Genomic DNA, 27,684 nt, shown 5'->3' with positions numbered 1-27,684 from the left:
AGCCCCGGCAGGAAAGTCCGTGAGATTCTCATCTTCAATAAACCACCCAAAAAACCAGATGTGGCACAGTGGCTCAAGTGGTAGAGCGCTAGCCTTGAGCTGAAGAGCTGAGGAACAGTGTTCAGGCCCAGAGTTCAAACCCCATAACTGACAAAAAAAAAAAAAAAAAAAGTACCTCTGCTTGACATTTGGGGCATCATGGGTAGGCATGAAGGCTGGCCTTGAAAACAAGGGCCAGTGTTCAGGGAGTGGCAACACACTTCGGGCAAATTCAGGATTTCATTTCAGCTCCCACAGTCTGGTGTGTCAACTCTACCCTTCACAACAGAGGCTACAAAGGAGAGCCCAGCAAGGCAGGGACCAAAGGCTTCTCAAATTCACGGGCCTAAGTTAACAGACCCTTTCTCCATCTCAGATGGCCATCAGTCAACTTCTGAAGGTTTGCCTTTAGTACTCATTTCTAGAATTTCCATTTTAAAAAAATGATTGTGGATTGGGAAGGAACATCCCAGGGTCAACAGATCGTTCATGGATTCTGGGGGAGAGAATATTTGGTGTGTGAACAGCACTGTGATGTGATGACAAAACACAAATGTACTTTGGAATCAGGGAACTGGATTTGAGAACTAGCTCTGCTATTTGCCAGCTGTGTACCTTTATAACTTACTGAACTTCTCCAAGCCCCAGGTTTCTGGTCTTCCAATGGGGCTGATATGGGCCTGATCTCATGAAGTTATTGTTCAGTCAGTCTTAGTAGGAAACAGATGGCATACTCACGTTGGAGCTGTTTATTACAAAGGTATGGGAAGGGCTGAGTGAGGACAGCCAACAAGGAAAAGTAAAGCACTTGGAGGGCAGCAACAGTGGGAAGCTGCCACCATCTGTAGCCTCAGGGTATGAAGAAGGGAGGTGGTAAGGGGACCAGGGAAGACAGCTATTGGAACAGGCACCTGGGAGGAGCTGTGGGCTCTAGTGGGGGAGGTTGCACGTGGCTCATGGGGCCTAGATAGGGAGCCAGGGGAATCAATTCTTTACACCATTTTCTGGTGCCCTTTGATCTGTTGTTAGTGCTCTCTTTTAGTTAAACCTGAGCAGAAACCAGAAGCAAGTAAGAGGGGGTGATGCAGCCTACCAGGTGGTTTCTGATGAGAATATCTTCAGGGGCAAATGGAAACTTAAGCAAAGGAGAGAATGTGACGAACTCAACAGAGTTCCTGAGATGTAGTAAGTCCATTTGTCCTCGATACACATTCACTTACTTTGGACTTTGGCCTCTCGCACTTCATTTTTTTTTTTTTGCCTGTTTATTTCCTGGTTTTCAACAGATCACGACTCGTTGAGGAAACTTAACCAGGTGGTGTTATCTACACTGGGGTGTTTTAAATAAGTAATGTATACGTGACAATAATAATAAAAATGATAATAATAATAACAACAACAACAATAACAACCAGGACTGGGAAATAGGGATGAGAGAGGGTAACAAAAGAGGAGGAGTAGATAAGAGGATGGGAGAAAGCCATATGTTCTCTGGCAGGCTGGAATGCATACAGAATTATTTTAAAGTCAAATTGCATGTTTCTATGGATTATGATAATAGCTCCTTTTATAAATTTACAGCACAATGAGACTAGCCTAAAGGGACTTTGCAAAGATACTCTTTGGCCTGAAGTGCAAAACCTTGTGCTTGCTTCTAGATTAACTTAGCACCTGTGCCTCCAAAGAACCAAGCTGCCAAATGTATTTATCTGAGTGTTAAAGTGTCAGAGCAGTAGTGTGTAAATATAGTGTCTTATCCTCAAGCATTCACCTGCTGCTAACACGGTCTCTTAGAAATCTGTCTTAACTTCACCAGCTGCATTTGAGTATCTAGTTCAGGCTCCAGAACATCCAAGGTCCTCTGTGATTGGCCCCAGCACTTGTCCATCTCTAGGGCCCAGCATGCTTCTCACATTTATTTTCCCCACTTTCCAGGCCTCTTTAAAGGACCAATACCTTCTCTCCTGGCTAGCCTCACCTCCACCTTCAAGACTGTGCAGGTATCATCCATCTCTGGTAAGCCCTGCTGGACTGTGTCTCAGAACTCACAGAGATTTAGAAATCCTATATGCTGTTAGTTCTGTGATTCCTTCACCTACAGCACTTACCACACAGCCTTCCTTGGTTTCTAATTTTCTAACACACTGGATGCTCCTGGAGAAGAGACCTTGCCATATTCACCTTGGTTTACATCACAGTCCCCAGTGGAAATGTCTGGCATACCAAAGGCAACCAATAAAGGTTGACATTCTCCCCACTGAATGTTTAGAACACAATTCAGGAAGTGGGGGGGGGAGGGGGAAATGCCATGAATGGTATTGCATACTTAAATCATCTAGCCCTTGGAAGGCTCAGGTTGGAGGAACTCAAGTTCAAGGCCAGGCTGGACTACATAGTGAGATCCTGTCTCATAAAACTAAAGAAAGAAGTGTCACATATCGAAAAGCACTAAGTTTAACTGAGCTCTATGTTCTAGAACATTCTTCCTCTTCTCACCCTGGCTCACCTGCCCCCATGGCAGACAGGACAGGTTAACTGTTCACCTGCTCTTTCATTGTTCCTCTTTTCTTTTAGGTGTTCTCTCCAATGTCACTTCCCCGGAGCCTTTCCCTGCCTACCCAGTCCAAAGCTGTCCCTCAGCGACTTCATTTCACACAAGTGTGTTTTAATTTGCAAGGTAGCACCTTTGTGAGCACCAGCACTTTGTTTCTGTGATTGATTTCTGTTTCCCCCACTAGGCTGGAGCCCCATCTCAGCAAGGACCTAGCCTATGCACCACTGTATGCCCGGCTGGAGGCATGGGGTAAAAGCTTGTGAAGTATTTGTTAAGTGGATGTATGCTGCTGTTACTGCGGGCTAATTTAGTTTGATGTATATGTCTTTGATCTTTGCTGTTAAAGTAGATGCTCCAGAGAAATGCAGAAAGGCCTGGAGGGAGCCGCATCCTTCCTAAGCCCAGGTGGAATAGATATATGGCTTGCAGCTTGCTGGGAATTCTCCTCTAGCTTTCTGTGAAAGAAGCTCAAGCTGCCATTGTCCAGAGTGTCAGAGGAGTGTGCTCAGAGCTCCAGACTGGCCTGGCAGCCACCAGGAGACAGGCACCGGGGCCAAAACTTAAGAGAACCGACCTCTTCCTTTTCCTGCTTCCCCACCCTGCGAGTGCACGTAGCTGTAGCTGCAGAAACACTCCTCCCCACCCCCGGCCCCATTCCTGCCCTTGGCTAGACAAGGTGGCTTTGCTGTGCCTCAGAGCAGAGGCTAATCATTAGGAGCTACATACAGCCCCGCTCCTTGCCTCGCCCGCCCTAACAGAAACTGTTGTGCCAGTTCAGCGGAGGGCCTGGTCCAGAACCTCTCACCCCTTCCTTGAAGCACTGTGGCTTACTGGAAATCATAAACTGTGAGTGATAGCCTTTTATCACACCCTGAACAGTGTACTCTTAAGAGTTAACACTGGAGGTTGAAAGAACCAGACACTGACCTCCTGGTGCCTCCCAGTGAATGATGTTTGCACCGGGTAATTGAGGTCAGGTTTGCTTCTTTTAAGTCACATGATTTGCTTCGAGGCAAGAAGGTGTTGGCCACTTGTTGCAGAGACCTGGAAGACAGACATGCTACAAACCAACTTTGGCAGCAAAGGCTGCGCTTTTGTGAGGAGCCAGCTCTGGGAGAACAGAGCTAAGCTGGTAGCTGAGCAATGATCGTCCAAGTCCCCCCCACAATAACTTCCCTGTCCCCCAAAACATGATTTTACTCAGTGAAAACTCAGAGGAGACTTTCTTGCCTCTCTGACACCTGCTGAATGCAACCACTGCGAATAGTTTCTGAGTAGGGTTGGGCTAACAAACTAATTAAGCATGCCAAACAGCCATCCAGAAAACATAGGTCAGTTGAGGGTTTTTGAATCATAGTACAAGCCCCACCCTACCCAGACACCTAATCTTGTTCCAGGCTTTGCTTGGTCTCAGGTACTTTATCTCCTGTTGTCACGGAAGCTACTCAGATAAACAGCAGCACAGCCAAGCTGGCCCCAGTGCAAGCCTCCCATCCTTCTGAGCACTGGAGCTCTCTGGTGGCCACTGGCTGGTGGGCTCCAATGTTGCTCAACACCAAGTCTCAAGATGGGATCACTCATGAGGCCTTTGTGGGCATAAAGAAGGCATCTAAAAAAAAAAGTTTTTTTTTCTTTTTTAAATTTTTTTATTGTGAAAATACTGTACAGAGGGGAAAAAAGTTTTCTTGTATAAAAGAACCTCCTGTGTATGCTAATTCTCAGGTTTCATGGCCTCTAAATATGAAGATCCACCTCTCCAGTCACCCCAAGCACCCTGGAGACTGCAGACCAGGCCAAAGATGGCCATGCACTTAGCGTGCCAAGTGACCCGCTGGCCTGCAGACCACTTACTTGCTCAGTTCACCAGAGGCAGATGGAAGCAGATATGGGAAAAAGGAATGAGCTGCAGTCAGGCAACTCAGCTGGGGGGGGGGGGCACGGGAAGGCAGGACAATTCTTGGCTACTGCTTGCACTAAATACCACATATCATACCAGAAGAGGTGGCTGACCCACATGTTGGTGAAATATCTCCTCACCCATTCATGCCTATCTCTCCTAACTTTTTTTTTTTTTTTGGTGGGTCATGGGGCTTGAACTCTGGGCCTGGGCACTGTCCTTCAGCTCTTCAGTTCAAGGCTAGCACCTTACCACTTGAGCCACAGCGCCACTTCCCGCCTTTTCCGCTTTTGTGGTGCTGAGGAACTGAACCCAGGGCCTCATGCATGCAAGGAAAGCACTCTACCACTGAGCCACTTTCCCATCCCCCCCATTCCCCTCCCCCCTACCCCCCCACCACAGCCCTCTCTCCTAACTCTTTAAGGAAGGAACAGCTGGCCTCAAGGGCATACTGAAAAGAGACACAAGGAAGAAGACAGACCCTAAACTGGTCACTAAAGGTACCAATATTTTATTTGGAGCACTTCCAAAGCAGGATATTTATTTATTTATTTATTTTGTCCTTAATGATGCACAGTCAGTCTAGGAAAGGAAGGGATTAGACCAGTCTCCCTGGTCTCTCAAAGTCACCGTGTTTAAGCACAGTGAGGAGCACAGTGTAGCCCTGGAAAGGGACATGTGAGCTGAGGTCTGCTGTCTGTATGGGTAACAGGATGGCCTTAGGTGTCGCTAAGCCTCTCCGTTTCTTCAGCTTGACATCCTTCATGTAACACTTTCAGTACATACCAGGGCACTGGTGGCTCACAGGCTCACACCTGTAATTCTGGCTACTCAGGAGGCTGAGATCTGAGGATCTTGGTTCAAAAATCCCTCTTTATCTCTAAGGAATCACCAGAACCAGAAGTGAAGCTGTGGCTCAGAGGGGCTAGCCTTGGGCAAAAGAGCTCAGGAATAGCACTCAGAGCTTTGAGTTCAAGCCCCACAACTGACCGAAACAAAGTCTTTCAGTACACCTCGGTATCCTTGGGTATCAGGTTCCAAGAAGACTGCTGTTAAGGAAAAGCTGCATGCTGAGGATGCGTGGAGTTCAGTGCTGTCCAACCTCCACTAAACACATGCTACTGTCAATACGTCTTAATGTTCACTGTGAATTAAATTTAGCATGCCATGTGCCCTTTCTTGGATTGGTTATTTTAACATCACCATCATTATTGTTAAAGTTGTTGTACAGGGGCTGGGAAGGTGGTCAGTGGTAGAGTGCTTGCCTTGCATGCCTGAGGCCCTGAGTTCGATTCCTCAGCACCACATAAGCAAAAAGAAAAAAGCCACAAGTGATGCTGTGGCTCAAGTGGTAGAGTGCTAGCCTTGAGCTGAAGAGTTGAGGGACAGTGTCCAGGCCCAGAGTTCAGGCCCCACGACCAGACCCAAAGAAAAAATAATAAATAAAGTTGTTGTACAAAGGGGTTTCAATTTGATACCATAATGTTTATTTTGCTGTTTGGGAGACATATTTTCACAAAATGAAGTGCAAGAAAACACTAAGCAGATCACACAACAATTTAAACATAATGGATGATAACTCCAGATTGAAAGCTTCTCTGCATCAACTGAGCTGTATAATACATGCATGAGAATTTAAAGCTCTTGTTTCTGAAATTTCTTTCTATTCCTCTATCATTTTATTAGCATCAATTAGTTGTAGAGGCAATGGAATTTCACAAGCTTATAAATGCACACAAGTGTACCTTGACCTTGATTGCACGTGGTCAAAAGCATGTGAAATAAATCTGTAAATGCTAAGGGCTGATGGCTCAGGCCTGTAATCCTAGCTACTCCAGAGGCTGAGATCTATGGATCATGGATTGAAGCTAGCCTCTGAAAGTCTGTGAGACTCTTATCTCCAATTAGCCATCAAAAAGCCAGAAGTTGAGCTGTGGCTTTATTAGTAGAGTACTAGCCTCCAGCAAAAAACTCAAGGACAGTGCCCAGGTCCTGAGTTCAAGTTCCAGGACCAACACATACACACACATACACATACACACACACACACACACACACACACACACACACACACACACACACACACACACACACACACACACGCACACCTGTGATTAAGGAAAGCTTACTGTAGAATAGAACTTCAGTAGTATATTTTAATTACAGAACTATTTTTTTCCCCAACAGGGACACTGAAATAAAGCAAAGAGAAGCCAAACCATGATCAGAATGCTACCACACTTCAGCAGACTTCATTATCTACCCATAGCAATAAAGTATTGCTGCAAATAACAATGTGACCAAGAGAAGTTTGAAATCTTTTTTTCAGTCGTTCTAGAATCCTGAGTTATGGCAAATGGGCTTCCTGTGTAAGGCTGGGTCATATACCCAAGCTGTTTCCACTATCAGACTGTAGAGTCCACTGATATGCTAATAACAGACAGTAAAAATAGCCACCACATGCGGGCACGTGTTGTGCATGCAGGTTGCGCAAGTTACTTAGTAGTTCTTTTAAATCATACTCCCTATCTACGAGGTAGGTAGGTGTTTTTGCTTCCATGAAACTGCATTGAGTGGCTCCAGCATTTGCTGAATTTCAAACCTAGGCTTGACTACCTATATTCTTCTTCCCAGTGCTACACTGCCCTGGTACAAAATGCAAAACACCGCTGATTCCTGGGAAGCCACACCTGGGCAATTCTGAAAATGAACTCAGTCATGAACAAAGGGATATCACTAGGGATCTAAAGCCAATGTGAACTACCCTTAGGCAACAGGGCAGCCAAAGCAGCTGGAGAGGGTATCTGACATCCCAGCCTCTAGGGGCAGAAATCAGTTTCTTTTTCTAAAGCACCTGAGGGGAGCAACTATTTAAGATGCCTGAGCCTCCTTGTCTGGCCTGAGCCTGAGTAAATATAAGAGAGTTGGTGATCAGCAGGACCAAGTTGGGGGGGAGGGGGCCCTTCAGGGAGCACATGCCCAGACACACACTCAAAAGATAAAGGTAGAGGCATACCCTGTCCTCTTCTCCCACAGATCCCTCATCCAGTGGGGCTCTGAATGCCTACAACGATGGTCCCACGTGTCGAGGATGCTCTCTTACTTGATTCCATACAAAAGCCACAGACTGTCTATGTTAACATGATTTTTTTCCTCTGGAAACCAAAGTGAATGCTGGATCCCATGGAGAGATCATTGGCCCGGAGAGACCACGAACCCTGACTTCTGTGTCTGGCTTTGCCTCTGCCTCTCTATGTGACTCTGTCACTCACTTAACCTCTGAGCCTAAGCTTTTGTCCCTGTCAAGTGGGAATCATTCCACACTACCAGTGTCCTGGCTGCCTTTCTGGCACACTTAAGTCTGGGCCATGCACTGTTGTTTTAGCCTCACAGGACCCATTTTCAAATGAGTGAACCTTGGAACAGGTAAGTTGGGGGACATACCTAAGGTCAGAGTCAACATGGGTGGGGCTGGCAGCATTTTATCAGCTTTTCCATGTTCTTGACCACAGACATGTAGATCAAGGATAGACATAAAAGTGTCTCGAGGACTGGGAATGTGGCTTAGTGGTAGAGTGCTTGTTTAGCATATATGAGGCCCTGGGTTCAATTCCTCAATACCACATAAACAGAAAAAGCCAGAAGTGAAGCTGTGGCTTAAGTTGGTAGAGTGCTAACTTTCAGCAAAAAATGCTCAGGGACAGTGTCCAGGCCCTGAGTTCAAGTCCCAGGATTGGCAAAAAAAAAAAAAAAAAAAAAAAAAGTGTCTTGAAGGTAAAAAACAAAACCAAAAAGCAAAAAGCAAGGGTGGGGGGCAGTAATCTGCTAGAGGTATGGTTCTAGGAAAGAAAGAGAAGAAGGGAAAAGAAAAAAGAAAGAAAAGGAAAAGGAAACAGAAGGAAAGACAGAGGAGGCAGCAGCAAGTTAGCATTAAAAAAAAAAACACCTCTCAACAGGCACCAGTAGCTCATGCCTGTAATCCTAGCTACTCAGGAGGCTGAGATCCAAGGATCCTGGTTCAAAGCCAGCCCAGGCAAGAAAGTCCATGAGACACTTATCCCCAATTAACCACCAGAAAACCAGAAGTGATGCTGTAGCTCAAGTGTTAGAGCACTAGCCTCGAGCTGAAGAGCGCAGGAACAGCACCCAGGCTCAGAGTTCAAGCCCCACAACCAACAAAAAGACAAAACAAAAAACCAAAAGAAACAAAAACCTCAAACACTGGTCACAACTCAAGAAATGTTCCTTTTTTGGGGGGGTGGGGGTGGGGGAGGTGGGGTTCAGACGTGGGGCTTGAACTCAGGGCCTGGGTGCTGTCCCTCAGCTCTTCAGCTCAAGGCTAGCGCTCTACCACTTGAGCCACAGCGCCACTTCCAGCTTTTATTCTTTTTGCTTATGTGGTGCTGGGGAATCCAACCCAGGGCCTCATGCATGCAAGGCAAGCGCTCTACCACTGAGCCACCTTCCCAGCCCCAGAAATTTTTTTTTTTGTCAGTCATGTGGCTTGAACTTGGGGCCTGAGTGCTGTCTCTCAGCTCTTCAGCTCAAGGATAGCACTCTACTACTAGTTGAGCCACAGCACCACCTCTGGCTTTTTCTGCTTATGTGGTGCTGAGGAATGGAACCCAGGGCCTCATGCATGCAAGGCAAGCACTCTACCACAGAGCCACTTTCCCAGCCCACTCAGAGAGATTCTTATCTCCAAAAAAACTACCAAAAACAAAAACAAAAAACCTGGAAGTGGAGCTGCGGCTCAAGTTAGAGTGCAGGCCTTTAGCAAAAGGAGCTCAGGGATAGAGCCTAAGCCCTGAGTTCAAGCCCAAGAACAACAACACAAAACCCTCAACAATTAAGTAAATAACTAACTCAATATAAATCTCCCCTCTCATCACTAAACATTTTAGTACACTATCCACACACATTTTTTCTAATCTTAAAGACAGACTTGATTTCACTTCACAGTGGATCAATATTGAGTTCCACATATATTTGTCCTCCCCTCTCCCCTCAAAGCTTTGTATTAATGCAGGTTCAGAGCTGGAGACAATTAGTCACTACACCAGAAAACTGATTAGCAGCCCCAGCAGGATGAAAAGATCCAAAAATGCTTCTAGGGAGGCTGCAGACTTAAGAGGCTAGCCAGCCAGAAGCATGTCTGAGGCACAATTAGGGAAGGGCAAAGAACAAAACCCTATCTTCCTAGGGTAACAACCAAGATCGTATACTAGCCCCCAGCCCCCCCCCTGGCCCCCCCCCCCAGGCAGTCCCACATAGATCCTTGAACTCATTGTTCCTCTGGCTATGACTCAGGCACTCAGATCCTGGCTCCTGGCTTCCAGCTTCTCCCTGCTTTCCAGACACCTCACTGAACTGCAAGCTCCAAGAGGGCAAGCATGCTGGTTGTTTTCTTCCTTCCTCTAAGAAGGACCAAATGTTCCTGGTACATTTTAGGTGCTTAGCTATCTACTGAACACTCTGAATGAACACCAAAGGAACAAATGGAACACTTAGAGCCAACCAAATCCTCACACTCTCTTGCCTGGGCTGGAGGGGCAGGGCTGTGACAGGAGTCAGCTTGTGCAAGCAGCTGCAGCTGTGCTGTCACTTTGCCCAGATCCCCACCAGCCATGCAGCTCCCACTTTGGAAAAGCTCTTGCCTGGGACCTGCAGCTCCAAATCTCCCCTGGCAGTCTGGCAGCACTCAGAACTTGTCTGGGCTGTTGCTATGCAGACCATGGAGGCCTGCCCCGGCTTTCCCAGAACCTCTGGCCAGGACAGGAAGTGACATATGCAAAGTCCCCTTTCATTCCATTACAGTTCAGGGCTTGGGTGGAGCCTTGTCACTTGTAGCCAACCTCTGTCTGCAGACACTACCAGCCAGCTCAAGGTGTACCAGACCCAATCCCCTCCAGCTGTGACCAGCTGTAAAATGGATAGAAAACGTCCTATTTTAAACGGTACGCCGTCCTCCCTTTAAAAAATCTATCACTTTTTTTTTTTGGTATCAAATTCAAATTCTGTGGGGATAGTAGTCAAACTTGTACCAACCATCAAAACCTGGCCAACCAACCTATCTAACTAGGGTGATCGCTCTAGATTCCTCCACACACACACCCTGCCCCTTCTCACTCCTGTGCATCTAGAATAACCAGCCAGCTGTCTTCTTCTTCTTTTCTTTTCTTTTTTTTTTGGTTAATACCAAGGTTTGAACTCAGGGACTGAGTACTGTCCAGGTTTTTTTTTTTTTTTCTCTCTCTCTCAAGGTCAGTAATCTACAATTTGAGCCACGGCTCCACCTCCTTCTTATTTTGATGATTAATTATAAGAGTATCACCAACTTAACTGCCCAGGCTGGCTTCAAACTGTGATCCTCAGCCTCTTGAGTAGCTAGGATCACTGGCATGAGCCACTAGCACCTGGCTGTCTTCCTTTCTATATCTGAATTTACTAAAGCCTCTAAGACAGGTCTTACCAAGTGTTCTTAGATTTGACCTGAAGTGGTATATTCTGTATCACTAACGGTCAGGAACAATGTTTCAATTCCCCAAGTGGAATATTGGTAGAGTAACTGTTCTTTTTCTAGGATTTGAACTCAAGGCCTTATATTTTCAAGCAGGTGCTCTGCCACTTGAACTATGCTTCCACCCCTTGTGCTTTCTCTTCTAAAGTGTTCAGCCCACCAACCATCTAGAAATTTATCCTGGCAAAGTGTCTGTCTGGCATGTGCCAAGGTCCTGAGTTCTATTACTAATACCACAAAAAGTGAAAAGGTATATACATTCCTACTGACTCAGTTACAGGTTCTAATTTGGTTAAAATGTGTCTGTCTCTATTTTCTTTTTTTTTAATTTAATTTAATTTTATTTGTGAACATATTGTACAGAGGGATTACAATTACATGGGCAGGATAATGCGTACATTTCTTACCAAGCATTGCAGCCACCTCCTTTGGTTTACCCTTCACATCCCTTCCCAGCCTCCCTCTGTCTCTATTTTCAAAGGAAAGAAAAAGAAAGACATAGAAATCATATTGGAAACAAGCCATTCCTATTTCTACATGCTTAGTCTATGTGGCAGAAAAAAAAAAAATCATTTCTATTCCTAACCCAGACTTGACCAGTAGTGGAGCTCTTCAAAAACAATGCATTATTTTTAAAAAATCACCCAAGTTAGTCTCACTTAAAGACTTCAGGAAGGAAAACACAGTTAAACTGAAAACTGTTAACTGGTACTTAAAAAACAAAAAAAAAAAGCCCGGAAATGTTTTTAGGACTGTAAGTCTCTTGGGAGGTACTGACTTGTCCTTTAACACATTTCTAAGACCACCTGCTTTTGCTAAAAAGCAGCAATCCAACGCTAGAGCTTTGCAGTCACAAGCAGAGTGAATCTGGACCTGGAGGTAACAGCTATGAACCATATCAACCAGACAGCGAGCAACAGTCACATGATGGTCATTGGCCAGGGTTCCTAGGCTGTGTAGGTGGGCACTGGGAGAAGCTGAACCAGCAAGCAACAGATGGCATCCTGAAATCCCCCCTACCTCCTGCTTCTCCTGCCTCATTCTTCTCTCTGGTCCAGGCCTCCACTTCACCCATTTATCTACCTGTTATTAAATATACTTGGAATGTACAACTTCCCACTTCACCCATTTATCTACCTGTTATTAAATATACTTGGAATGTACAATTCCACATTTTTTTCCCCAAGGGAGACCTTGAGACCCACACTTTGATATCATTTTTTTGTTTATTTGGGATTTGTGTGTGTGTGTGTGTGCCCATACTAGTGCTCAAACTCAAGGCCTGGGTGTTGTCTCTAGGCTTTTTCACTCAGTGCTGGTGCTTTAACATTTGAGCCATACTTCTACTTCTGTTGTTTGGGGTTTTGTTTTGTTTTGTTTTTGCCAGACCTGGGGCTTGAACTCAGCGCCTGGGCACTGTCCCTGGGCTTCTTTGTGCTCAAGGCTCACATTCTACCACTCGAGCACCACTTCCGGCATCTTCTGAGTAGTTTATTGGAGATAACCATCTCATGGACTTTTCTGACCAGGCTGGCTCTGAACCATGCTTAGCCTCCTGAGTAGCTAGGCATGAACTACTTCTGACTTTTTCCTGGTTAGTTGAAAAGTCTTCAGGTCTTTGTCTCCTGAGTGGCTGAGATTATAAACACGAGCCACTGACACATGGCTACTTACTTTTACTTATTTTTTTTTTTTTAAATTCAAGGACAGAACTCAGAAAAACTCAACTAGAATGGAGAAGAATTAGATCTACTTTATTTATATTTAATTATTGTCCGTTGTAGGGTTTGAACTTAGGGCCTGGGCAGTTGTCCCTGAGCTCTTTTGCTCAAGGCTAGAGCTCTACCATTGAGCCATAGTTTTACTTCCAGTTTTTGAGTGGTTAACTGGAGCTGAGTCTCATGGGGACTTTTCTGCCCCAACTGGCTTCGAACTGCGATCTTCGGATCTCAGCTTCCTGAGTAGTTAGGATTATAGGAGTGAGTCACTGGCACCTGGTTATATATTTTATTATAATTACAATATATTAGTTGATTTTTTGGGTGTAATTCAACATATGTGTGAATAAATTATCCAAACAACTTTAACCTAGTTCTCTCTCTCTCCTAGATTTTTAAAAATCAGACTTTCCTAAGAGGCTAGTAGACATACTCCTAGTCTACACAAACGCTTATACATGAAAATGTTCAAAACAGCATTATTTATAACAGACAAGACATGAAAACAATGGAAACGTCCACCAAGCAGTGAGTGATTAAAAAAAAATAAACATTCACAATGGAGTATTACTTGATCATAAAAAGAATGTCATATTGATACATGCTACAACATGAACAAAAACCTGGTGGTGAGTTGAGTCAGCCACAAAAGAGTACATGTTGGATGATTCTAGCTATATGACATCTAGAATAGGCAAATATGAAGAGATAGAAAGTAGATTCGTAGTTGCCTAGGGCTGGAAAGATGGGAGAGGTGATAACAGGAGTATGGAAATTCTGAGAGAATGATAACATTCTAAAATTGGCTCTGGTGACAGTTGTGCAACTCTGTGAAGACACTAAAAACTATTGTTATACATTTTCGATCAGTGAATTGTACAATATCTAATTTTTATTTTACTGAAATAAAAAAAATTGATTTTTTTTAAAGGACAAGGGGATTTGTTCAGGGGTTGTAATTGTGTTTCTCATTAATTTTACTTTCCTTTTTTTTCAGGTCAGTGTAAGAACAAATGTGATTGATTCATCCTTGTTATGATGTGTACTGCTGTGGAATGGAACCCAGGGCCCTGCACATGCTCGCTTTCACTGAGCCACATCCCTAGCCCCAGTATTAGTTCTTTACCAGGTTACTGACTGTGCTTGAGCATAAATCCATTGCCACAAGCAAAAGAAACAAATGAACAATTCAGAGCTATAGAAAAAGGAACTCGATTTTTAAATGAAATACTTTTTTTTTGTACTGGAAGTTTGATCTCAAGGGCCTACCACTTAGTAGGCAAGCAGTCTACTTGCTGCCCTGAAGTTTTGTTTTGTTGGTCATGGGATTTGATCTCTGGGCCTGGGTGCTGTCCCTGAACTCTTCAGCTCAATGAGAGCACTCTACCACTGGAGCCACAGCACCACTTCCGGTTTTCTGGTGGTTAATTGGAGATAAAAGAATCTCATGGATGTTCCTGTCCAGCTGGCTTTGAACCGTGATCTTCACATCTCAGCCTCCTGAGTACTTAGGATTACAGGCATGAGCTACTGGCACCTAGCCAGCACTGAAGTATTTTAAATACTAGTTATTTGAGACAAAAAATAAAGCCAAACTTGATTTTCAAAACTACTCCCTTCTAAAGAAATGTACATATTACCTGATGTGGAAGAAATAGTTGTATTGTCAAAGCTCATAGAATTCACAAACATTATAGACCATGATAATGACAATTTGCCTTGTGAAGATTAAAACTGTGTTTGTGACTTTAACTAAGTATCACTATCCCACAATACTGTGGAATCTGTGACATTTATGTCATCACTTAATCTCAATAAAAAATTATTTTAAAAAAACACAACAAAACTACCACCTTATTCTGGGTGCTATTCAGGAGGCTGAGAACTGAAGGACTGAAAAGTCTATGATATTCCATCTCTAATTAGCAAACTGTAGAATGCAGTTATAGCCCAAGTGGTAAAATACCAGACATAGCAAACAATTAAACAACAGCATGAGGCCTTCAGTTGGAGTCCTGGTACTAGCACAAAAATGAATTTAAAGATGCCCCACTACAGATGAATGGATCCAAAAAATGTGGTACCTATATACAATGGAATTTTACACAGCCATCAGAAAGCATAAAATAATGGCTGTAGGGAAATAGAAGGAACTAGAACAAATAATGTTGAGCGAGGTTAAGCCAAGATCAGAGAGACAAACAGTGCATGTTCTCCTTGATATGCGGATGTTGGATTTAAAATGCAACAAGATATGAAAAAATAAACATGACTCAAAATACCCAAACACAATGAGACCAAAAGAGGACAGTCTTAGGAGAAAAGCACCAAACTGTAATATCCAAGCACCTCTTCATATGTATATAAAATAATATATAGACTGAAAAGAACTCCAAAGATAAAGAAACAAAGGACCTCTTCTTAATTTGTCTTATCATTTTTTAGATGACTCTGTATTCTTTACCTCATACATCGCATATATACATGTACATCTGAAGGAAGGTGGAAAATAAGTGGAAAGTGGGTGAAAAAGTAGAGCAGAGGGGCCCACCAGCTACACTGGACATTGATGAAAGTGAACTAAGCAACTCAAGGGCAGTGATGGGAGGAAGAGAACGAGACAGAATAAGGGAACAGCTGATACTACGCAGAAGGAAAACAATGTACATATCACCCAATAGATGTAAAGGTAACCCTGTTGTACATCACCTCTAAAACAACAATAAAAATATTTAAAAAATAAAAACACCAAAAAAGCTAAAAAAAAAATGAGTTGGAGGCATGGCTCAAATCACCAGCCAATGAGTGAAAGCAAGTGTCAGATAGTGAGTTCAAGTCCAGTCTTAGACAAAAAAAAAAAAAAAAAAATGAATATCACCTTCTGTTGGGTGAAATAATGATCTAACCTAACATTCCAGTTGAGAATTTCCGTGATTCCATATAGTAAGTCTGAAATACAGTGTGGGCAAAGCTGGCTTGGCTGATGTGAGAGACAAGGGATCAAGTCCCCTGGAAAGAGGGACTCACTGAAGGAAGATGTCAGCTTGCTAAGTGGGATCCTATAGACTGCAGCTAAGTGAGGGTCATCACCCAACTAAGAAGACACTGAAATCGAGGGGAGGTCTGTGCTAGATCCTTTTAAGTAGAACAGCAATCAGAAGTGTACTAGTTCTTGGCATAAAGACCATTATTCCCAAATAAGAAACTTAGAAGCCTGGGATGTGATGGCCAGGCTGGCCTTCTGGCAATTATGTGGATAGGACAGCCCATCCTGTGAACAACTGGATGAAGGCCCACAGGGTCTCAGCACAGAGCACCATACACCTCACACTTCCAGCCCCACTACTCAGGGTGTGTCACCCTTCTCTGAAAGGCCCAAAGTGCTGATAAGAAGGGGTGCCGTCCTTACAACACAGAGGATGCTGGGAATAATCCTGGAACCACTACTCTGATTTTCAGTTTTGGCACGCAAACTGATTATCAACAAACACCCTCATAATTGAACACATATGATTTACATCAACTCCTATAATAAAACAAAAACAAAACAAGCAACCAAAACAAAAAAAAAACACAATGTACAACAAATACTGTAGAATAAAGAAGAGTAAAACTCTAGTGAAGCTCACACTCACTTCCTGGCTGGCAATCAAGCAGGTCTGCAGGAGAAAGGAGTCCATTTTCTTGTTTCTCTGTTGTCCAGTGTGAGGACAGTACAGGGAGGCCCAGGGCGTGCTGCCATCTGCAGGCAAAATAGAAGAAAACATAAGTGAGGGCCCAAACCACCCAGCTGAAGCTCCAGCCCACCTTCAGGCAGCCAAAGACCTGTCTCCCCGCCCTCTCCCCCCACCCCCACCCCAGTAGGATCTAGGCATGTTCCGTAGTTCCAAAGCCTGTCCAGCTACCTAATACCCCAGGCAGCCAACAAAAACTATAAACTACCAGGAACTGAGGATCTCACTTTTTTTTTTTTTTTTGGTCAGTCGTGGGGCTTGAACTCTGGGCCTGGGCGCTGTCCCTCAGCTCTTCAGCTCAAGGCAGGCACTCTACCACTTGAGCCACAGTGCCACTTCCGGCTTTTTTCTGTTTATGTGGTGCTGAGGCATCAAACCCAGGGCTTCAAGCATGTAAGGCAAGCACTGTACCACTGAGCCACCTTCCCGGCCCTGAGGATCTCTTAATAGCAGCAAACTCACAAGGGCGTTTGCTGTTAAGATACTGCTCTACATTATTTACTTTTATAGAGTTCTCACAATACATGAATGTTTTTAAGAAGGTCCTGTTTGATCAGGTAGAATAAATGAAAAACTTGATATACCTGATTTCAAAGAGGGATCACAAATGAAAACTGTAGGAGATTCTTAGCATCTGGTAGATCATTTATTCCCCCAAATATTTATAGGGTGCTTCTAACAGACCTGATGCTGCCCTGGGGAACAGAACTGAGCATGTAGGCAAAAGTCCTGCTCCCAGGGAGCTCCCACTTTAATGGAGAGAGGTGACAAGAGAAGGTGATAAATGCAGGTACATTCATTTATTTTCAAGTACTCAACCGACCACATGGGCATCCATTAGACATGGTCCTACCCAGTTTGGAATAAAAAAATGGTGGCTCATGCCTGGAATCCTAGCTACTTAGGAGGCTGAGATCTGAGGATCACACTTTCAAGCCAGAGGCAGGAAAAGTCTGTGAGCTTCTTATCTTCAATTAATCAGCAAAAAGCCAGAAGTGGAGCTGTGGCTCAAGTGGTCGAGTACCAGCTTTGAGTGAAAAAGGCTCAGAGACAGCACACAGATCCTGAGTTCAAGCCCCAAGACCAGTACCAAAACAAAAACAAAAACAAAAACAAAAACAGTAGTGAGAACTTTTAAGCTTGTTAGCAGCTAAAATGTCAAAGGCTACCTTCATACTCCTAAGCCAGTTTCTCGGCTTATACAGGCAGGGCTATTATGTGAAACTTCAGTTGTTAAGGTAATGACCGAAGTTTACACAAACGGATATTGTGCTTGGCTTAAGCAAAGCTAAAGTAAACTCGGTATAACATGAGGAAGTGACTGCAGCACTTGCAAATAGTTCAGTGTCTTTGTGCCAGCAAAGGTCAACCAAGGATGGATTTCCAAGTATGCTTTTGAGAAATAAGCACCAGAGAAGCATGGCTCAGAAGACAGGATCCACTACAAACTTTCAGCGTCGGTTTCTTTGTTATATTCAATTGCTCAAATATATGACAGTGTAGTGAAATTGTTAAGATTACAAAATAGAAAAATGGGGCTGGAATATAGCTCAGTGGCAAAGCACCTGACTAGCAAGTGCAACATCCTGGGTTCGCTCCCCAAGTAGGGTTTAGAATAACAACTGAAAGCACCCAGAATATGTATGTTTTTGCATATGTATACACAAAGATTTTGCGTGCGTGTGTGCATGTGTGCGTGCATGTGTGTGTGTGTGTGTGTGTGTGTGTGTGTGTGTGTACCAGTACTGGGGCTTAAACTTGGGCCCTGAGTGCTGTCCCTTAGCCACAGCTCAATTTCCAGCTTTTTGATAGTTTATTAGAGATAAGAGTCACAGACTTTCCTGCCCAGGCTGGCTTCAAACTGCCATCCTCCTATCTCAGCCTCCTGAGTAGCTATGATTACAGGTGTGAGCCACCGGTGTGCAGCTTCCAGATTATTATTATTAGTTTTAGTTTTTGGGTAAATCCTGTGTATGTGCCTGTTGGGGAAACATGGGGAAGAAGAGAAATAAAAATATGTGAAAAGGTTTTTTTTTTTTTTTTTTTTGGTCGGTTGTGGGGCTTGAACTCTGGGCCTGGGCACTGTCCCTGTACTCTTCAGCTCAAGGCTAGCACTCTATCACTTGAACCACAGCGCCACTTCCGGTTTTCTGAGCGGTTTATTGGAGATAAGAGTCTCACAGACTTTTCCTGCCAGGCTGGCTTTGAACCATGATCCTCAGATCTCAGCCTCCTGAGTAGCTAGGACAACCAGCTCCCGGCTGTAAAAAGGTTTCTTTTGTTTGAAACGAGGGAATAGGTTATGTTCCCATTTACAGGAAAATACGTTAATGTTTAAAAACTAAATGGCGGGCCCTTCTAAAATCTTCCAGCTATCTAAATAAAAAGGAAGGAAGGAAAACCAGGTGTGGTGGTACATGCCTATAATATAATCTCAAAATCAGAGGCGGGAGCAAAGGAAGGGGTGACACTATCTGAAAAGGAATGTACTCACTATCCTATTTATGAAACTGTAACCCCTTTGTATATTACTTTTACAATAACAATACTATTACCTGACTATGAAACTCTAATCCATTTGTATATTACTTTTATAATAACAATAAAACTTTTTTAAAGATGTGGAGGAAGAAGAGGAGATGAGGGGAAGGGAAACAAACGCATCTTGATGAATCCAGAGTTAAAGGGGGGAAGGGGTAAAAAATTTATCATAAATATATGACAAAACAAAAGGACAGCCGGGCGCCAGTGGCTCACGCCTGTAATCCTAGCTACTCAGGAGGCTGAGATCTGAGGATCAAGGTTCAAAGCCAACCTGGGCAGAAAAGTTTGTGACACTCTAATCCCCAATAAAACCACTAGAAAACTGGGAAGTGGCGCTGTGGCTCAAGTGGTAGAGCACTCGCTTTGAGCTGAACAGCTGAGGGACAGCACCCAGGCCCAGAGTTCAAGCCCCAAGACTGACCAAAAACAAACAAACAAACATATATACTAGTGACCAAACTAAATACAAAATGGCCTGGGAGTGTGGCTCACTGGTATAGCTCCTGTCTGGCAAACATAAATGTTGAGTTTAATTCCTAGAGCTGAAAAAATGAAGAATTAAATTCAACTACTAAAAGATCAAGACTTTCACACCTGTGATCCTAGCTATTCAGAAGGCTGAGAAACGAAGATTATTGTTTGATAAAACCAGCTGGGGCAGAAAAGTCTGAGAGAGGGCTGGGAAGGTGGCTCAGCAGTAGAGCAGTTGCCTTGCATGCCTGAGGCCCTGGGTTTGATTCCTCAGCACCACATAAACAAAAAGAAAAAAGCCGAGGTGGCACTTTGGCTCAAGTGGTAGAGCGCTAGCCTTGAGCTGAAGAGCTGAGGGACAGCGCCCAGACCCAGAGTTCAGGCCCCATGACCGGACCCCCCCCAAAAAAAAAAGAAAGAAAGAAAAGAAAAGTCTGAGAGACTCTTATCTCTAACCAGAAAAAAACAATCCAACTGGAAGTGTGGCTCAAGTGATAGAGTGCCAGCCACTATGAAAAAGCCAGGCTGTAAGACAAGGCTCTGCATCTGCATTCAGGCCCAATACCAGCACGCGTGCACGCGCACACACACGCACGCACGCACACACACACACACACACGTACACACACATACACACAACTAAAACTTTCAACCTAATTCCTATGAGTAGAAAATATTTGTATTTCATTCAATTGAAATTATAGTATTTCACTTTAGTAGATGTGTACATGTGCAAATACCACAACTAGAGATTAATGACTTGCAAAGTTTGGCATGCTGTAGTAAATGTTTGCAAGAGATAGGAAAGGGTCCAGAAAAGCATGCTCGTATGATATATAATTATGAAAAGTGAGATTTTTCAGCTCACTTTACAAATGTCTATACTATTTGCTTCTTCAACAAAATGCATGTAACCAAAGAAACAAAGAAATGAACACTAAGTATTGAAAGCAAAAAATCAATGACATAAAGGGTGGCTAAAAAAATAAGGGTGGCTAAAAAAACCAAAACCAAAACAAAGATTTAATTTAAAATGGATAAAAGCTCTAAGGAGACAGATAAGGAATAAATGGCAGATTTTTTTTAAAAAATGAGAAAATTATAAATACAACATTTAAATTAAAAAAAAAAAAAAACAGCCAGGCACTGGAGGCGTATGTCTATAATCCTAGAAATTTATGAGACTGAGATCTAAGGATCACAGTTCAAAGACAGTGGGGATAGACAAATGTGAGACTCTTTTTTTTTTTTTTTTGTCAGTCGTGGGGCTTGAACTCTGGGCCTGGGCGCTGTCCCTCAGCTCTTCAGCTCACGGCGAGCACTCTACCACTTGAGCTACAGCGCCACTTCCGATTTTCTGGTGGTTTATTGGAGATAGGAGTCTCATGGGCTTTCCTGCCCGGGCTGGCTTTGAACCATGATCCTCAGATCTCAGCCTCCTGAGTAGCTAGGATTACAGGCGTGAGCCACCAGCGCCCGACTAAATGTGAGACTCTTATCTCCAAGTAACTACCAAAAAGGTGGAAGTGGTTCAGGGACAGAACATTTACCCTGAGCTCCAAAGCTGAGGGAGAACTCCCAAACTCTACTTCAAGTCCCAATACGGCACAAAATAATTAATAACAATATAATAATACAGATAGCTAGGAGATAATACATTTTAAAATACAGAAGAATACATATTAAGCAAAGAAAGTTTGGGGCTAGGAAGGTGGCTCAGTGGTAGAGCGCTTGCCTTGTATGTATGCCTGAGGCCCTGGGTTCGATTCCCCAGCACCACATAAGCAAAAAGAAAAAAGCCGGATGTGGCTCTGTGGCTCAAGTGGTAGAGCGCTAGCCTTGAGCTGAAGAGCTGAGGGACAGTGCCCAGGCCCAGAGTTCAGGCTCCACGACCGGACCCCCCCCCCCCCAAAAAAAAAAAGAAAAAGAAAGTTTTCTGAAACTTGCAAGCAAAATCTGAACAATCATTAAAGAAATTTTAAAAAAAATTAAGGCAGAGTTCACTACATAACCTAGGCTGGCTTGAACTCAGTATTTTCCAGCCTCTGTCTCCCACATGCTGGGATTATAAGGAGCACCATCATGCCTGATTTAAGAAATTAAAATAATTTTAAGCTCTCTTCCTCATAAAGGCTCAGGCCAAGGAGGTTTTACAAGTGCATTCTTCTAACTTCCAAGGGACAGATCATTTGTGTCTTAAATGAGTTGCTGAAAATAGAAACCTTAGGAAACACTTCCTAACTCTAGGTTACTATAAGTTGGCAGGAGGAGAGATCACATGAACATCGAGCCAGTACTGAATGAGCATTTGAGAGTTGCATACTGACTCATGATTAAAACCCCAAAGCAAAACCAAAACTTTTAGAAAAGCAGAATCCAACCCATCCTTCCTTCCCTGTTTTGTAGCATGATTATTATCTGCTTTAGCCACTATATATGATATATTTTACTAAATTTTTTATTTGAAAGTAGCACTTGGGATTTTTTTTTCATCTCTTTGGATCTCAAGTCCCAAGAAAAGACAGTAACTTTCTTTATTTCTTTCTTTCTTTTTTTTTTGGTGCCAGTCCTGGGGCTTGAACTCAGTACCACTGTCCCTGAGCTTTGTTGTTCAAGGCTAGCACTTGAGCAACATCTCTACTTCCAGCCTTTTTTTTATGTCTGTCATGGGGCTTGAACCCAGGGCCTGGTCACTGTCCCTGAGCTCTTTGTGGTGAAGGCTGGCACTCTATCACTTTGAGGCAAGCAACTCTACCACTGGGCCACCTTCCCAGCCCAGACGCTTCCCGTTTTTGAGTGGTTAATTGGAAATAAGAAATAAGATTTCCTGCCGGGCGCTGGTGGCTCACGCCTGTAATCCTAGCTACTCAGGAGGCTGAGATCTGAGGATCGCGGTTCAAAGCCAGCCCGGGCAGGAGAGACCGTGAGACTCCTATCTCCAATAAAAACCACCAGAAAACCGGAAGTGGCGCTGTAGCTCAAGTGGTAGAGCGCTAGCCTTGAGCTGAAGAGCTGAGGGACAGCGCCCAGGCCCAGAGTTCAAGCCCCACGACCGACAAAAAAAAAAAAAAAAAAGAAATAAGATTTCCTGCACAGGCTGGCTTCAAGCTGCGATCCTCAGATCTTAGCCTCCTGAGTAGCTAGGATTACAACAGTGAGCCACCAGCACAGCTGGATAGCAACTTGTTTTACTTGATAAAGGTTGTTGTCTACAAACCCACAGCTAACTTAATCCTATTTAATAATAGAACAACAGCTATTCTCTTTTAAGAAATGCAACAAGACATTGTACTCAGAAATTGCCATGTTGAGGGGCTGGGAAGGTAACTCAGTGGTAGAGTGCTTGCCTTGCATGCATGAGGCGCTGGGTTCAATTCCTCAGCACCATATAAGCAGAAAAAGTTGGAAGTGGCACTGTGGCTCAAGCGTAGAGTGGTAGCATTGTGCTGAAGAGCTGAGGGTCAGTGCCAAGGCCCAAAGTTCAGCCCCACAACCAACAAAAAAAAGGAATTGACATGTTGAATTGAAATCTCTTTGCACAACTAAAGACAATTTTAAGATAAATTAAAAAAAAAAAAAAGCCAGGCCCCAGTGGCTCACACCTGTAATCCTAGCTCTCAGGAGGCTGAGATCTGAGGATCATGGTTCAAAGCCAGCCCATGCAGGAAAGTCCGTGAAACTCTCATCTCCAAAAAACCACCAGAAAACCAGAAGCAGTGCTGTAGCTCAAGTGTTAGAGCACTAGCCTTGAGCTTAAGAGCTGAGGGACAGCATCCAGGCCCAGAGTTCAAGTCCCATGACTGACCAAAAAAAAAAAAAAAAAAAAGAAAAAAAGAAATGGAACAAGACAAGGTATTTGCTGTCACCACGACTGTACTAGAATGGAAGTAGCAGAAATCACAATGAGGAGATATTTTAAAAGGAAAACACATATTAGAGGACAAAATTGTTAATATTTGCAACTGTCAAAATTATTTACATAGGAACCTCAACAGAATCCAAGAAAACTATTAGAATGAAGGGGTCCAGAAAGATCTCTAGAAGCTAGATCAACCCAAAAACAACTGATAGATTTTTCCACATACTAGTCACCTAACTAAAAAAAGAAAAAAAGTATACAGACAATAATAAAACAAAATAACATTTCCCATAGCAACATCACTGGATCTAAGTATTATCTTAATAAATAGTACATAAGAGCCTTAAAACTTTATAGAAGTTTTTTTTTTAATTTAAAACTTTATGAAAGTACACAAAAAGAAAGGAAGCACTTGGTTCAGTGACACACACCTGTAATCTCAGCTATGGAATTTGAAGGACTGTGGTTCAAGGTCAGACTAGGTAAAAAGGGAGATTTCCATCTTAACCAATAAGGTAGGCAGAGGTGGTGTGTGGCTATCATTCCAACTACTTGGTTGTAGATGGGAGATTCATGGTCTTGAGGCAAGTCCTGGGCAGAAAGGTGAAACTCTATTTGTAAAATAATTAAAGACAAAAAAAGGAAATAGGAGCATGACTCCAGTCAGCAGCAATGCCTCGCAAGCATATGAGCCCCTGAGTTCAAACCCCTAGTACAACTTAAAAACAACAAAACAGAAGGCAACAACAACAAAAGTATGAATATACCAAAAGAACCCAAGAAACAAGATTCTTGGCTACTGCAAGGTTTTAATTCCTCATAGATCCATTGATGATTCCAACCCAACTCCAAGTCCCCATGTCCAGAGGACTTTCTGTTGAACAGCCACGCAGATTGAAAACCAAAAGAAAATGTTTAGGAAAGAATTAAAGTCTGGGGCTGGGAAGATGGCTCAGGGGTAGAGCGCTCGCCTTGCATGCCTGAGGCCCTGGGTTCGATTCCTCAGCACCACATAAGCAGAAAAAACCTGGAAGTGGTGCTGTGGCTCAAGTGGTAGAGCACTAACCTTGAGCTGAAGAGCTGAGGGACAGCGCCCAGGCCCAGAGTTCAGGCCCCAGGACTGACAAAAAAAAAAGAAAGAAAAAGAAAAACAAAGAATTAAAGTGTATGAAATTGGAAGCAGCACAAAAGATCAGGTCTATTATAAATTCACAGTAAGAGCGACAAAAATACAGTGAGATCAATATGCATATGTGAATGGGGTAAGGGGGAAAAACTTGTAGAGAAGATTAGGGAAAAAATATGATCTTCATTAGGGAAAGGGTGTGTGTGTGTGTGTGTGTGTGTGTGTGTGTGTGTGTGTGTGTGTGTGTGTGTGTGTGTGTGTGTGTGTGTGTGTGTGTGTGTGTGTGTGTGTGTGTGTGTGTGTGTGTGTGTGTGTGTGTGTGTGTGTGTGTGTGTGTGTGTGTGTGTGTGTGTGTGTGTGTGTGTGTGTGCCTCAGGTCATGCTTGGCTTTTTAGTGGTTTTCTACCAGTGGAGCCACGCCTCCATCTCCAGCTTTTCTTGAAACTCTCTTTTCTCATTAGACCTGAGCGTCGGGAGGCTTTGTCTGCCTGGGCTGGCTTTGAACCTGCGGGGTCAGCTTCCTGAGTAGACAACATGATCAGCGTGAGCCTCGCATCCTCCCATTTTGATTTCTCTGTTGTTGTTGTTTATGTATTTATTTACCGAAACCCAGGAGGATGGTGGGCCACAAACCCATCCCCCCCCCCCTCCCTGCGTGCCCCGGCGGCCTGACGCCCCCCCCCAGCACCCGCACCCCCCCCCCCCGCCCCACCTCCAGCGGCCCCGGGCCCGAGCCCCCCCCCGCCCCACCTGCAGCGGCCCCGGGCCCGAGCCCCCCCACCCGCCCCCCGCCCCCCGCCCCAGCGCTTCCCGCCGGACCCCGCCGCCGCCGCCGCCGTCCTGCCCAGCCCAGCCCGCGTCGTCGAGAGGCCGCCTGGCGTCCCGGCCAACGCCGGGTCCGCAAGGAGGAGCCCGAGAGGCGGCCGCCCAGGGGCTGCGCTTACCTCGCGCGACGCGGGCCGCCCTGGCCGGGGTGGGGGACCCGGGTTCTAGGTCGGCCGCTGCGCTCGGCGCCCCTCAGCCCTCGGCCCCGCCGCTGTGGCGGCTCCCGCGCACGGCCGTTGTGTTTTCTCCACATCAACCGCGGCGGGAAAGCGAAAGCGAAAACCTCCAGCGGGAGGCGGGCTGCGCGCGCCCGAGCCGGGGCGGGGGAGGGGTGGGCGTCCTCGGGAGCGCGCGCGAGCCCGGGGCGGGCGGCGGTGAGGCAGGCGGCCGGCGGGCGGGGTGGGGGGGGAGGTGCGGGGTCGCGCGCGCGCGCCCGCCCCGGGGGTAAGAGGGGGCGGGGCGCACGCGCCGAGGGCGTCATCGAGAGCGCGCGGCCGGAGGAGGGGCGTGCGCGCACCTGAGCCAGTGGGCATCATCGGGAACGCGCTCCTGTGCGCATCACCCTGTCTCCGTAGAGCTGGGACCGGGGCCCCAAGGCGCCAAGGCCGTGCAGGGCAACAACAGATCCTCACAAGGGCTGGCCCAACCCAGCTCCCTTGGGCCTGGTGGGCTGCTGGTGGCAGGCTGGGACCTGGCTGTAGGGGTGGCTTTGGTTTGGCCTGAGGAGGTGTGTGTTGGATGGGGTGCCTGGGGGTGTAGGGGTGGGGGGGATCCAGTAGCAGGGTGTCCTGACCATGGAGGGCATCGTAGAGCATTAGAGAGGTTCACCCAACAATGTGGGTACATGGGAAACCCAATCCTTGATTAGGAAACCTGGAACAGCAAGCCTGAGGTTTGGATTCCTTGGTCCAAGTGGTACCCATCCATGCCCTAGGGGTCAAGCAAGTCCTGACCTTGTCTCTCTTAATGCCTGTACTAGGAGCACAGTACTTAACTAGTTGGCCTTAGTTCCTTCCTCCCGAGGTGGGTACAGTCATCAAGCCTTCCTCAGGGATCTGGAAGTCACAGTGCAAGCACTGCTGTTGGAAAGCACTGACAAGACTTGGTACTTTGTTATTATTATTATTAATTTTTGTCGGTCGTGGGGGCTGAACTCTGGGCCCGGGCGCTGTCCCTCAGCTCTTCAGCTCAAGGCTAGCGCTCTACCACTTGAGCCACAGCACCACTTCTGGCTTTTTTCTTTTTGCTTATGTGATGCTGAGGAATCGAACCCAGGGTCTCAGGCATGCAAGGCAAGCGCTCTACCACTGAGCCACCTTCCAGCCCCTCAAAGGGAAATTTCTGAGGTAAAGACTCAAAGTAAAGAATGAAATAATAAGTTTAACATCAGGTTACTGAAATGAGGTACATAACTGCAGAATTCAGGAAAAGCCCAGAAACCCGGAAGGTGGTTTGGTAAGTTGGAAATGGTGTGAAAGGTGTTTTAGTAAATAGGAAGCTTGGGATATGTGAAATGTGTTTTTGGTAAATAGGATGTGCTTTTGTAAATAGGAAACTTGGAATATGTTTTGGTAAACATCAGTTAAACCCCTAACAAAGGGAAAATCTGGAATATGGTCTTTGTTTCTGACTTAGTGCTTTATTGGAGCCACCAACGCCCAGCTATGATTTTTTTTTATTAGTGTGCATTATTGTACATGAGATATTTCTATGATCCTGTGGTATTTCCATAGATAGGTATAATGTACTTTGGCCAAATACATATAATATGTAATATGCTTTGCTCCTGCTTCAGTATTTTTTCTTTTCCCAATTTCCTGTCCCACTGTTTTCCCCTTACCATAGTCCCACTTTTTCATTCATATTACAGAGAACTTAAAAAACAGAACAAAAAGATGGGCACTGGTAGCTCACACCCATAATCCTAGCTACTAAGGAGGCTGAGATCTGAGGATCTTGGTTCAAAGCCAGCCCAGGCAGCAAAGTCTGTGAGACTCTTATCTCCAGTGAACCACCAGAAAACTGGAAGTGGAGCTGTGGCTCAAAGTGGTAGAGTGCTAGACTTGAGCTCAGGGACAGCACCCAGGCCCAGAGCTCAAGCCCCACAACTGACAAAAGAAGCAAAACAAAAACCAGAACAAAACCAAGTTGTCTTTTCCTTTTCCTGTCCCTTCTATTTTTCAATGGTATTAATGGAGCAACTCATCACTTACCAAGTCTATTCACATGTCTATAAGTCACCCATGAGTCTCTGTCTGTCTGTCTCTCTCTCCCAGTCCTGGGGCTTGAACTCAGGGCTTGAGCACTGCCCCTGAGATTCTTTTGCTCAAGGCTAGCACTCTACTGCTGAAAGGATCCATCACCATCCATCCCAGAGGACCATGCAGAGGCAGGCAG

At 44.9% G+C, this 27,684-nt stretch overlaps 1 protein-coding gene and 1 long non-coding RNA gene across 17 annotated transcripts in view; one reads left to right on the top strand and one right to left on the bottom strand.

Moving 5' to 3' along the window:
- Window positions 1-25,561, bottom strand: part of LOC138807897 (uncharacterized) — an 81,075-nt gene extending 55,514 nt beyond the window's left edge. For all 16 annotated transcript variants that reach the window (XR_011366326.1, XR_011366327.1, XR_011366325.1 and 13 more), the window contains exons 1-2: window positions 25,407-25,561; window positions 16,364-16,470 (exon numbers count right to left, since the gene is read on the bottom strand). Coding sequence is in view for 7 of the 16 variants with exons in the window: in XM_069993708.1 (XP_069849809.1) it covers window positions 16,364-16,470; window positions 25,407-25,540 (241 nt within the window). In the remaining 9 variants the exon portion in view is untranslated. The remainder of the gene's footprint in view (window positions 1-16,363; window positions 16,471-25,406) is intronic.
- Window positions 2,759-6,737, top strand: LOC138808042 (uncharacterized). The gene is made up of 3 exons (XR_011366370.1): window positions 2,759-2,842; window positions 4,915-4,990; window positions 6,678-6,737. It is a non-coding gene; the product is annotated as an uncharacterized lncRNA (long non-coding RNA).
- Window positions 25,562-27,684: the final 2,123 nt, after the last annotated feature.

Source organism: Dipodomys merriami, unplaced genomic scaffold (assembly GCF_024711535.1).
Source record: "Dipodomys merriami isolate MVZ:Mamm:240054 unplaced genomic scaffold, mDipMer1.0.p SCAF_44, whole genome shotgun sequence".
Classification (NCBI taxonomy): domain Eukaryota; kingdom Metazoa; phylum Chordata; class Mammalia; order Rodentia; family Heteromyidae; genus Dipodomys; species Dipodomys merriami.
The sequence above is the reverse complement of the archived record's forward strand: the minus strand, read 5'-3'. Positions and strand labels throughout refer to the sequence as shown.